The sequence below is a fragment of the Neolamprologus multifasciatus genome, chromosome 8 (genome assembly GCF_963576455.1).
Source record: "Neolamprologus multifasciatus chromosome 8, fNeoMul1.2, whole genome shotgun sequence".
Lineage (NCBI taxonomy): Eukaryota > Metazoa > Chordata > Actinopteri > Cichliformes > Cichlidae > Neolamprologus > Neolamprologus multifasciatus.
The window spans coordinates 19177555-19190485 of NC_140446.1; the positions used below are offsets into that span (position 1 = coordinate 19177555).

The 12931-nt window shown below is 45.6% G+C and overlaps 1 protein-coding gene across 4 annotated transcripts in view; it reads left to right on the plus strand.

Annotated features, from left to right (window-relative positions):
- Positions 1-11619, plus strand: part of mpp2b (MAGUK p55 scaffold protein 2b) — a 53643-nt gene extending 42024 nt beyond the window's left edge. For all 4 annotated transcript variants that reach the window (XM_085170351.1, XM_085170350.1, XM_085170349.1 and 1 more), the window contains 9 exons: positions 16-171; positions 843-1070; positions 3941-4072; positions 4163-4265; positions 5278-5346; positions 5448-5609; positions 5751-5953; positions 6263-6391; positions 10216-11619. In XM_085170351.1, the coding sequence (XP_085026477.1) occupies positions 16-171; positions 843-1070; positions 3941-4072; positions 4163-4265; positions 5278-5346; positions 5448-5609; positions 5751-5953; positions 6263-6391; positions 10216-10392 (1359 nt within the window). In that variant the 3' untranslated portion in view covers positions 10393-11619. The remainder of the gene's footprint in view (positions 1-15; positions 172-842; positions 1071-3940; positions 4073-4162; positions 4266-5277; positions 5347-5447; positions 5610-5750; positions 5954-6262; positions 6392-10215) is intronic.
- Positions 11620-12931: the final 1312 nt, after the last annotated feature.

A 12931-nucleotide genomic window follows, 5' to 3' on the forward strand; every position in this document is an offset into this window, starting at 1 on the left:
TCGGTATGTTCACAGTCCCTCCTGGAGACTCATGATTCTGTGGCATCCAAAAACTATGAGACTCCACCACCGAGCCCGTGTTCATTCATGGATGCAGCCCTCAACAACCAGCCGGTTCCTCCAGATGCAGTCAGGATGGTCGGCATCCGTAAAGTGTCTGGTGAGCACCTGGTAAGTCTGCTCAGTAAAGAAAACCTGCAAATTGTAATCATTAAGGCTGGATTGAGCCTGACTATAAACTGTAAGCAGATAAAACACCCCAGAGAAGTGGAGGATTTATGCTTTGGGTGGAGCATATGCACTCAGTATAATGAGATTTTTCTCTACCATTGTTAAAAAGAGACAAAAGTCAGATTTATGCGGCATTGTAGCGCTAAATTGATGTGATTTATGTCCACGGTGAGCAGGCACATACGAATAATTTGATGATAACTTTGCCAGATGCCCTATTGTCTCACTTTCTGCACACAAACTCTCTGCCATCTTTCTCGAATCAATCAATCATGGGTCAGAGGTGACGAGACATTAGTTTAAGATGAAGAAGAAAAATAAGGTGCAATAATAGTGATGTTAAAGCAAGAAGCCTGAAATATATCTCTTTAAGCCTAAATGTCTTTCTAATATAACAGTAGATATGTTTGCATCTGTTGGCTTCCTAATTTCCGCTCAAGTGATTTTACCATTGGCTTCATCCCTCACAATTAAATTAAACACTCACCCCAACTCGTCTCTTAAACCACTTTACAGTGGAGGACATTGCCAGGCTGTCCCCCTGGGTCTCCTTCTCTAGTTAGCCCGCATGCAAAATAATTATTACACTGAGACTCTGTACATGTGCACAGGGAGTGACTTTTCGAGTAGAGAGCGGTGAGCTGGTGATTGCCAGGATCCTCCACGGTGGCATGATTGACCAGCAAGGTCTGCTTCATGTTGGCGACATCATCAAGGAGGTGAACGGCAAAGAGGTCGGCAACGACCCCAAAGTCCTCCAGGAAATGCTGAAGGAGGCAAGCGGCAGCGTTGTACTGAAGATCCTGCCCAGCTACCAGGAGCCGCACACACCTAGACAGGTCGGTCATTTTTAAAGGGTAAGGACTGTTTACAAAGCAAACCCGATTCAGGCTTTGCTTCAAGTCACGTTAAATCTGTGCGGTTAAAACTTGTTCTGCAAACTCTGCTGCATCATAGCTGTTGCTCTTTGATCTGACACACATGAAAGATGCCCAAAATACCTAAATGGCACAAACTGGAGCTGGAAATAAATATAAAAAGGACACTTTAATGGAACTTTCTGTGCTCGAAATGCTTTGATCTTCCACATTTAAGCTTCTGTTTTTGTTAAAATAGAATACATTGTGGAATAAATATTGCATAAAAAGATTAAATTGATTTAAAAGTATACAGTCATTTTCATCAGTAAGCACCACTTAATGTCCTCCCTGGCATCCACTCTGCTATCTATAACCTTGCACGCTGTGCCAGGAATCATTATGTAATACCATAATGGGACTTTTTAGATGACACTGGCTATTTAGCTTTAATATGTGCATTACAGCTTTGTCACTTATCCAAATGCAGAGCAGGTTTCCTGCACCCATGCATAATGGATCTGTAATTGAAATCGGCATGAGCAAGCTAGAGAAAGATCTCACAGGCAGTTTATAACGCAGAGGATCCCCTTCATATGTTTGCCTTTTTGTCATTATTTCAGATGCCACAGTTGATTGACTATCAAATGTTTGCAGGAAATTGTTTGGTGTAGTGCTTAGGTATTAGCTGATGTCAGTGCTTTCCCCTGGTTATGTTAGCTGATGAGCATTAGATTTCTAAGAATCAGACTCTGATCATACTGAAACCCACTCACCGAGTTTAGTATTGAGGGGAAATAGAAATGGGTTATCTTGCCTGGTAAATTTTTGCCAATAGGATGCAAGGATGAGAGGATGCAGTGTACACAACACTGCTACTGATTGGCCTCTGCGAAGAGGAAAAAGTGCAGTGAATCTTGAGAAGCCGGGCTAAATAAATTCTTTATGTCTAACCAACATATACAAGAACATCGTTTAAGAAAAGAAAAGAATGGTAAATGGTAAACGGCCTGTATTTGTATAGGTGAAAAAAAATCCAGCTTACATATGAGATTATACTATAAAGATAGTTTGCAGTTAAACTGTTTTTGTGTCCACCACCTACTAGAAATGTATTTTTATAGTCCTCTAGTGTGAACAAAGCTGTGAATTTGCAAAGCTTAGACTTAAAGTCTAATTTATTGGTTCAGACATGCATGACAGAAAAAACTTTAATATCTTTGGGTAAATTTTCCTCCTGAGGAAAAAGTTACATCATGAGGACAAAATTTTAAGACACCTGTTTCTGACTAGATTTGTGTGAAAAATGTCTATTTCTGTCTATTTCCGGGATTTAATTGATCAAATACAAGCGATGCTTTGGCCTCAGTGCGTGCATCAGGTTACTGTCACACTAAGACGGGTTTCTCACTCTCATCTTCACACACGCACATTTGTAAAGGACCAATAGTATCACGTTTAAACCATAGATAGCATAAACCAACATGGTGATGTCTGAAACACTCAACTCTATGACTTCGGAAACCAGTGGGTGATGCCTGTCTTTTATACTGTCTGTGAATTAAACTCATTAAGTTTAATTCCAGGGGTGTGTTTTATTCCAAAATTACGATCTGTTTCTAAACCTAACCTCATTCGTTTTGGTGTAAAAACCAGACCAGCAGCTGAACATGAAAGTAAACAAAACAGCAGGGAGTAAAAGCAAAACAAAACAAACTCCTTGAAAGGACTGCGGCCAACAAATCACCATCCCTCCCTTATACACTCTAATGTGTCAAGGCACTGACTTCAAAAGACACCTTGTGCGTATCTTTACGATGGTAGCAGAACCTTACAGAACAGAAGTATTTCACACATTAGGATGATAGCACCCTGCACCAAAAGACAGCGTTCAGTCTGGCAAAATTGCTGAAAGAGGGCCTTCATGTATAAGAGAAATCACCTCCTTTCCATTCAGCACCTCAGAAGAGTCTATCCTCAGGTATAGCTCTTCATGGATTTCAAAAGATGCAGATTTCTTTGTAAGAATACATATCTCCGGCATACATTATGGTCTAAAAGCCTTCGCTTTGTTGAGGGTTTAGTTTTCCTTTCTTCTATGAAAGCTGCCCTACTTAAATACTTAAGAGAAATCTGTCCGCGGGAGACATTAAAGAATGATTGGTTGTGCTCGCACAGTTAAGAGCTGTGTAGGTGGACGCACAGCGTATGTGGTGTCGATGCTACGATTAGAGTTGTACCCAGAAGTCTCAGTGTAATCCAGCTGTCTGCGCTCCAGGCATGGAGCTTGGTTGTAACGCTGGCGACTAAACTCAACTGACAGCTCGCTTTGGCTAAAGGAGAATATGCGTTTGTCCGTCTGTCTGTCGTGTCCTTACAGAGGGAAGGACGCACGCACGCAAAGGCAGTACGGTACAGGATGGCAAAGCCCGTTTTATGTTCATGCATCAGTTCAGAAAAGAGACGACGTCAAGCGTGGAGGGGGGAGGAGGGGATGGTTGCCATGGCTACAGATTTTGGCTCTCTCTTTATTTCTCTCTCCCTCTTTTTCTCCGTGTTTTTTTTTTATTTATTTTTTTGTCTCAGTCCGTCGACTCCTTGTCCTATCAGTGGGGGTTGGGATAGATGGTTTGGTTTATGAGCTGAATCCTGTAGGCTTGAGCTGTCGGAAGAGCGAGCTGGGAGATAGGGAAGGCTTTACATGGGCAAGGGCTGTTTCATATTGATGGACAGTCGGTCATCCAGTCCATCTAAGCCGATCGCGTGTACACACAGGAAGCATCACGATTCTATGTTGGGTGTAAAAGGTTTGACTGACATGTTCCCTCTCTCTAATGTAATTGTTCATTCAGGCCTTTGTGAAGTGTCACTTTGATTACGACCCGTCTCATGATAACCTGATTCCATGTAAGGAGGCGGGGCTTAGCTTCAACAGTGGAGACATTCTGCAGATCTTTAACCAGGAGGACCTCAACTGGTGGCAGGTTAGTACAGCCACATGTGCGTATTTTAGCCACATAAGATGTTTCGATTTGTTAGCCGCTTCATGTTGCATGTGCGTTTCCCCTTCGTAGGCCTGTCATATAGAAGGTGGCAGCGCAGGTCTAATTCCAAGCCAGCTACTTGAGGAGAAGAGGAAGGCTTTTGTGAAGAGAGATCTGGAGCTCGCTACTACAGGTACACCTATTAGCGGTATGCAGCAGAGCAGAGAAGCGCTTCTCTTTATGCAGATTCGATACAGGCTCCTCGCTGCACAAACACCCCGGCAACAAAGCCAACATCTGTTCCTCTCCATATCATACAAGTGCTTCATCTGGCGCTGTTCGCTCATCCTCCTCTCACCTCTTCAGTCTGCTCCTCAGTCAGAGAGTGCTGAACTGGTAATGAGCATCGGAGTGACTCAGGTGGCCTGATCCAATCTGTTGGTTATTAAGCTGCAGGGTCTGACATTCAAGCGCTACCACTCCTCGAGAAGAAGGCTTGATTGATGAGTGGTGATAAGACAACCGTCCGTAAAACCTGATCAATAATGATCTCTCCTCTCATGAGACGCCGTGTTTCTTTAGATTTGACTGCTCTGCTCTGCTCAGTGGCAACAAAACAGGTGGTGAGTCATAGCCAGCTGCATACCCTTCACTTGTAGAGGAGAGGAAGATGACAGTCCGACTGTACTGCCCTTGGCGCTCAGGAAGGACACAGCTGTCTATCAGCATATTTTCCACATATACCAGCAGAGAGAGAATGAAACATTTGGAAATTGATACAATAATGTTTATCCACGGATCTATATAGTTGGGACACAATATTTAATAATTAGAACTATAGCTGTTCAGAGCAAAGTCATAATTATTTTTTGCCCTACTTTGACAAGGTGAATTTGTCATCAGGATAGTACTGAGTATGTGAGTACTCATGATTCCAAGTATTACTTTCCTTCTAGAAGATACTCTCTCCTATGCCAAATAATCTGCCACACTGAACAGACGGTCAGCAGATCGTGTAGTCACAGGTGTCCCTGGCAGCAGATTGGTTGTATACAACTAATTAGTATTGGCGCACAGTGCCATCTAGTGGTCTCTTTAAAACCCTCCAACGCTTTACATTTTCATCAGCTCTTGGAGTGTTTTCAGAGGTATTTTGTTGAAGTGGTTGAAGGTTTGATGTTGCTTTTCTCTCTGCTCTGTCTCAGGTCCTCTTTGTGCAGGAGTGGTGGGTAAGAAGAAGAAAAAGATGATGTATTTGACCACCAAGAATGCAGGTAACTTTATATGAGCTATATATGGTATATGATCCACTACCTTGTGATTTTTGTTGTTTTTTTTCTTGTCTCAGTTTGACTTATTATTACTTCCCGATTAGAATTTGATCGTCATGAGTTGCGGATCTACGAGGAGGTTGCCAAAGTCCCGCCCTTCAGGAGGAAGACTCTGGTTCTGATCGGAGCTCAGGGTGTCGGCCGTCGTAGCCTGAAGAACAAACTGCTGGTGTCAGATCCCCAACGCTATGGCACCACAATCCCCTGTGAGTAAAGCTATCATCACACAACGTCATATTCACCAGTAAAAGCACACAGTTTTTGTTGTAACTGAAGTTGAACCTTTAGTGCAGATCAGTTTAAAAAAAAAAAACCCCAAGATGTTTCTGTTTATTGCAATGACCCAGTCACCTCTAGAAAACCAAAGGTGGATGAGAGAGATGGCCAGATGTACTCCTTTATGAGCCGCAGCGAAATGGAATGTGACATCAAAAACGGGCGTTTCCTGGAGCACGGCGAGTATGACGGGAACCTGTATGGCACAAAGATCAGCTCCATACACGATGTGATAGAAACAGGAAAGATCTGCATCCTGGATGTTAACCCACAGGTAGAGGAAACAGCTTTACCTTCTTTATTTGGTTACACTTTAATTTCTCCAGGATAGAACAGCTTGTGGCTGCTGAAATGCTTTCAGTCTTTTCATCAATATTTATCCAAGAGGATCTCTTAATGATCTGCATCCACTCAGATAATTATTTTTACACATCTTATTAACTAAGTCAGAGGAAGACGCTGCAGGTGTTTTTAATGGGATTCTTAGCTTTTATATTGGATTTGTTTGAGTGTTTTTGCTCATTTGCGGCAAAGTGATGCAGTGATTGTAAAACATCTGTACTGTTTCTGCTTTTCTCTTAAGGCTATTAAAGTCCTGCGGACATCTGAATTCCTGCCCTACGTTGTGTTCATCGAAGCCCCAGACTTTGAGGTCCTCAAAGCTATGAATAGGTCGGCAATTGAGTCAGGAGTTGTCACAAAACAGTTAACAGTAAGTCTGTGCTTTCATTCGTTCTCTACCAAGATCATTAGAGGCGCACAGTAACAAATGAGATGTAGCTGTTGGCTCTATAGTTTGATGCGACCCCTGTGTTGCTGGAAACAGCTCATATCAGTTACTCTGGTGGAGTAGATTCAAGATTTGACAACATCTGAACCAAAACATTTGATGTGTTCCTGTAATTTTTTGTGCAATGTAGAAATATATATTTAAACTTGTAGCAAAAGTCTTTGCACATTTCCACCCCAAAACATGTTTTATCCATCCATCCATCCATCTTCATCCGCTTTATCCGGGGCCGGGTCGCGGGGGCAGCAGCCTAAGCAAAGAGGCCCAGACCTCCCTCTCCCCAGCCACCTCCTCCAGCTCATCCGGGGGAACACCAAGGCGTTCCCAGGCCAGCCGAGAGATATAATCTCTCCAGCGTGTCCTGGGTCTGCCCCGGGGCCTCCTCCCGGTGGGACATGCCTGGAACACCTCACCCAGGAGGCGCCCAGGAGGCATCCTTATCAGATGCCCAAACCACCTCAGCTGGCTCCTTTCGATGTGGAGCAGCGGCGGCTCTACTCTGAGCCCCTCCCGGATGGCCGAACTTCTCACCCTATCTCTAAGGGAGATGCCAGCCACCCTTCGGAGGAAGCTCATTTCCGCCGCTTGTATCCGCGATCTCGTCCTTTCGGTCACTACCCACAGCTCATGGCCATAGGTGAGGGTAGGGACGTAGATCGACCGGTAAATTGAGAGCTTCGCTTTTACACTCAGCTCCCTCTTCACCACGACGGACCGGTGCAGCGTCTGCATTACTGCAGCTGCAGCCCCAATCCGTCTGTCGATCTCCGGCTCCCTTCTCCCATCACTCGCGAACAAGACCCCGAGATACTTGAACTCCTCCACTTGGGGCAGGACCTCATCCCCGACCCGGAGTGGGCACTCCACCCTTTTCCGGCTGAGAACCATGGCCTCAGATTTGGAGGTGCTGATCCTCATTCCCACTGCTTCACACTCGGCTGCGAACCGCTCCAGTGCGAGCTGGAGGCCCTCACCCGATGAAGCCAACAGAACCACATCATCCGCAAAGATCAGAGATGAGATCCTGAGGCCACCAAAGCGAAAGCCCTCCGCCACTTGGCTGCGCCTAGAAATCCTGTCCATAAAAATTATGAACAGAACCGGTGACAAAGGGCAGCCCTGGCGGAGCCCATCACCCACCGGGAACGAGTCCGACTTATTGCCGGCAATGCGAACCAAGCTCTTGCAACGGTTGTATAGGGATCGAATTCCTCCGTGAATCGCAACCTTATCGTGGTGGAGGGGTTTGTGTGTCCCAGGGATCCCAGGGGCTATGTTGTCTGGGGGCTTTTGCCCCCTGGTAGGGTCTCCCATGGCAAATTGGTCCTGGGTGAGGGACCAGACAAAGAGCGATTCAGAAGACCCTTATGAAAAAAAACACAGAGGGAACAGTTTACCCTGCCAGGGATAGGGTTACCGCGGCCCCGCCCTGGAGCCAGGCCCGGGGAGGGTGCCCGAGGGCGAGCGTCTGGTGGCCGGGCCTTAGTCCATGGGGCCCGGCCGGGCACAGCCTGAAGAGGTGACATGGGCCCATCCTCCCGCAGGCCCACCACCTGCAGGAGGCGCCATAGGGGTCGGGTGCATTGTGTGCCGGGTGGCGGCCAGGAGCGGAGGCCCTGGCGGACTGACCCCCGACTGCCAAGACTGGCAATAGGGACATGGAATGTCACCTCTCTGGTGGGGAAGGAGCCTGAGTTAGTGCGTGAGGTTGAGAGGTACCGGCTAGATATAGTCGGGCTCACCTCTACGCACGGCTTGGGCTCTGGAACCAGTCTCCTGGAGAGGGGCTGGACTCTGTCTCAGTCTGGAGTTGCCCCTGGTGAGAGGCGGCGGGCTGGGGTGGGTATTCTAATATCCCCTCGGCTTGCTGCCGGTACGTTGGGGTTTTTCCCGGTGGACGAGAGGGTTTGTTCCCTGCGCCTTAGGGTCGGGGAACGGGTCCTGACTGTCATCTGCGCTTATGCGCCGAGTGGCAGTTCGGAGTACCCAGCCTTCTTAGAGTCCCTGGGGGGGGGGGGGGGGGGGGGGGGTGCTGGAAGGTGCTCCACCTGGAGACTCTGTTGTCCTGCTGGGAGACTTCAATGCTCACGTGGGTAACGACAGCGAGACCTGGAGGGGCGTGATTGGGAGGAACGGCCTCCCTGATCTGAACCCGAGCGGTGCTTTGTTATTGGACTTCTGTGCTAATCACAGTTTGGTCATAACGAACACCTTGTTCGAACATAAGAGTGTCCATAAGTGCACGTGGCACCAGGACGCTCTAGGCCGTAGGTCGATGATCGATTTTGTAATCGTATCACCAGACCTGCGACCATATGTTCTGGACACTCGGGTAAAGAGAGGGGCTGAGCTGTCAACTGATCACCACCTGGTGGTGAGTTGGATCAGGTGGCGGGGGAGGACGCTGGACAGACCTGGTGCACCTAAACGCGTAGTGAGGGTGTGCTGGGAACGACTAGCAGAGGCCCCAGTCCGCGAGATCTTCAACGCACACCTCCGGCAGAGCTTCAACAGCATTCCGAGGGAGGCGGGGGACATCGAGTCCGAATGGACCATGTTCAGTGCCTCCATTGCCGAAGCTGCTGCATTGAGCTGCGGCCGCAAGGTGGTTGGTGCCTGCTGTGGTGGTAATCCCCGAACCAAATGGTGGACACCAGAGGTGAAGGGAGCCACCAGGCTGAAGAAGGAGTCCTATCGGGCTTGGTTAGCCTGTGGGACTCCGGAGGCAGCCGACAGGTATCGACAGGCCAAGCGGAATGCGGCTCGGGCAGTGGCTGAAGCAAAAACTCGGGTGTGGGAGGAGTTCGGAGAGGCCATGGAAAAAGACTTTCGGTCTTTTTCTGACGCTGCTGACGTCGACTGAGAAAATTGTCAGGCGGTGGAAGGAATACTTCGAGGACCTCCTTAATCCCACTGACGCGTCTTCCGAGGAGGAAGCAGAGTCTGGGGATGAGGGGAATGACCCGCCAATTTCCGGGGGCGAGGTCACTGAGGCAGTTAAACAACTCCTTGGTGGCAGAGCCCCTGGTGTTGATGAGGTCCGCCCCGAGTTCCTGAAGGCTCTGGACGTTGTAGGGCTGTCCTGGTTGACACGCCTCTGCAATGTTGCGTGGAGATCAGGGGCAGTACCCGTGGATTGGCAGACCGGGGTGGTGGTCCCCATCTTTAAGAAGGGGGACCGGAGGGTGTGTTCCAACTACAGGGGGATCACACTCCTCAGCCTCCCCGGGAAAGTCTATGCCAGGGTGCTGGAAAGGAGAGTTCGTCCGCTAGTCGAACCTCTGATGCAGGAGGAACAATGCGGTTTTCGTCCTGGTCGCGATGTTTTATTATTTATTTATTTAAGTTATTACTGATTTAAACTGACTTTAAGGCTTTCTTTATGTGCTCCTTTGGTGCACTCGCTTCCACTGCTGCTGGTATATTTAAATTGCTCACCTGATTAGCATGATTTCCAGAGAGCACTTTAGAAATAGAAACCTCGCTGGAAGCAGCCCAAAGAGGTGACCTTTAAGGAGAAACCGGTCAAATTGACTTGAATCAGGTAGAGTTGTAAAAACTTTATGACCATGACTTGTTGTTGCACGGATTTTTGCAGTTTGAAAAATATATATTGGATTTGCTCGCTGTGGGTCGTGAAAGTTCTCTGGTTTCTTAACATTATGTCCACTCCCTTGGTGTCAGTAGCTTTAACAGTGTTCACAATTCTTTCCCTAAAGCACTTCTCCCTGACACACTCCTTTCAGGACTCAGAGCTAAAGAGGACGGTGGATGAGAGTGAGCGCATCAAGAGAGCCTATGGACATTACTTTGACCTTTGCATCATAAACGATGGCCTCGAGGCGGCGTTCCGAAGTCTACGGCTGGCGCTGGAGAAACTGTCGACAGAGCACCAGTGGGTGCCTGTCAGCTGGGTTTTCTGAGAGTCACCGAAAGCTCGCCAGCAAGGTGCCAAGGTCACAGGCCAAAGGTTGAGGGACGATACATCACTGGTCGCACCAGAGGGGGGGTGGGTTGGGTTGTTTCCACATGCAGCTATTGGTGGCAGAGGCGTGTGGTGAAGAAGCGGATACACTGCAGAAGACCAGCCTCATGTAGAGCATTTTTTTTGTACAAAGTTAGTGTTCCTCTGTTGAGCCTAAGGTCAAGTTGTACTTTATTTGTCAGAACTGGAATAAAGCTCTATTGATGTTTGTAAAGAAGGACTTAGAGGTAATTATGAGGTTCAGTGCAATAGTGCGAGTGAGTGTGCGTGTGTTATCATAAATGTGGATATAGACTTAGAGTAATGCATATGTTTTGCAAGTAACAGTGCTATGTTGGAGGTTTTCCTTGAAGGACATTTAACGTTTTAGCCTTTAAATCTTAAATACTTTATGTAGTGTAATGTTTACATTGGATCGGTAGGACAGATTGGTTAAGGATAAAAGATACCAAATGTCATATTTGTATCAAATTCTCTCTATTTTATCATTTGATCATACAGTATGATTGTATGTGTTCAGAACTGTGCGTAATCTCATTTGTGTCCACAGATTTGAAAACTGAACAGCAATAGATCATTTTGAAGATACATGCAATACACACGAGATACCCTAATGTGCACACACACACTCTCATATATATCTATGTATATGTATACAGAAACAGAGTGAGACCTTCTGCAGTATTCCTGAAGTCTCAGTTTGTTTTATTTGCTTTTCAATGTTGAATACGTTGAACATTTCCTGTCCCGTGCTGGTAAAGCTCTAGTTTGTTTGACAGTTAAAGGATCCAGCCAGTGGATCACAGCGTGTCACTTCTGTCTGCTTGATTCTGTCGGACTTGTATTTGTAGCACTGAGAACACTTAAGCTCTATTAAGAAAAAGAAAGAAAAATACCTGACGAAGTAGCCTACAATATGCACTGATTGTGTAAGGCAAACATGTAACCTAACATTGCTGGTTGGCTAGTTGATGGAAGTACTTTTTTTGTTATTTTCATGTACAAACAGTAAAAATATTTATCAGTGGCTTCAATTTAATGCTTACTTTTGCCTTAACATGGTTGAAAAGCCAAGGAAACGTTATATTTTTTCATCATGTAACATTTCACTTCTATCACTGTACATGTTACTCAGAAAATTAAAAAAAGAAATTCTGGCAACGTATTCATTGTTTATGTTATTTTTCCTTCAACCTGTACGTACTGTATTGTAATAAAGAGTATATAATGCAACATATAGAAATACATGGTGCTTTTATGGTTCTACCAGGGAACTACTACACTGTAGTCTGAATCTTCCTATAACAACTATTAAAATTGAAATAGAGAATATGCATAGTGCATAATCATTTTTAAACTTCAAGTTATATTCAATAAAAGAGAAAACAACACTTTTAAATGCATATATGAGACATGATACATTCTGCTGTTGTCGACAGTTCAAGTCGAGTGTAATCTGTGTGACCTCTGAGGATTTGGGTGAGGAGAATTATTGCCCGAGGATGATGGGGTTGGTTGTTGATGTCCAGTTGGTGTCGTCCAGTAATGAGGTGCCAGAGGCAGCATTATTGGATACATGTCATAGGCAGGCGGTGGGCTACTTGGGCAGACACCTATGAGCCTGGGATCAAACTGTAGGAAAGTAGAGTTCAAAGTTAGACTGTCCTTACACAGTTCAGTTTGAATTTATTGAACAGTGTTTAATTGCATTGCCTGTAAAGCTTTTTCCCAGCTTTTCCCAACACTCAGTAAGCTTTAGATTAGTTCAATCACTGGAAACATCTGGAAATGGAAAACAATTGCGTGCAGCCAAGAAGCAGTTCCGTACACAAGCTTGTTTTATGTTTTAGTTTTTGCAGCGATTAAGCCAACATAAATAAACCAGCGGTTCACTGGTGAGTTTAACAGCAACTGCTAAATGAGCCTTATTGCTTTATTTTGCCAGACTCAGACTGTTTTCCCTGCAGTCTGTGCTAAGGCTAAGCTAACTGGAAAAGCTTTGTGTTTTCAAAATAAAGATAAAAAATTATGTTGGTTTTCTTACTAGTTTGTAGGTTTGAAATTAATAACCAGTGTTGTGTGAAAAGTGTTTTTCTCTTGAGGACATTGCAGTCCTTTCAAGATAACGCCTGGTGGAATTTAATCATTTCATTAATTAATTTTTTCTGCAATTCAAATCTCTGTAGGACAAATCTGTTTGTTTTTTTCATTTATCATTTGCTTATGCGGGCATATCCATCACATAGATGTGCACCACAAAGGCTTACATGCACTATATGAACAAAGTAATGAGGCACCTAGATATTACATCTCAGCCATGGTCATCCATGCCATTAAGCTCGATTTCTGCACATCATGTGCCTCAGCATTCAGCAACCTCCTAAACTTTATATGGTCTGCCACTTGCTGCATACATTTTTTGGTTCCCACATGCTTCTGCTTTGCAATAAAACCACTTTCAGTTGATAAGGGAAACA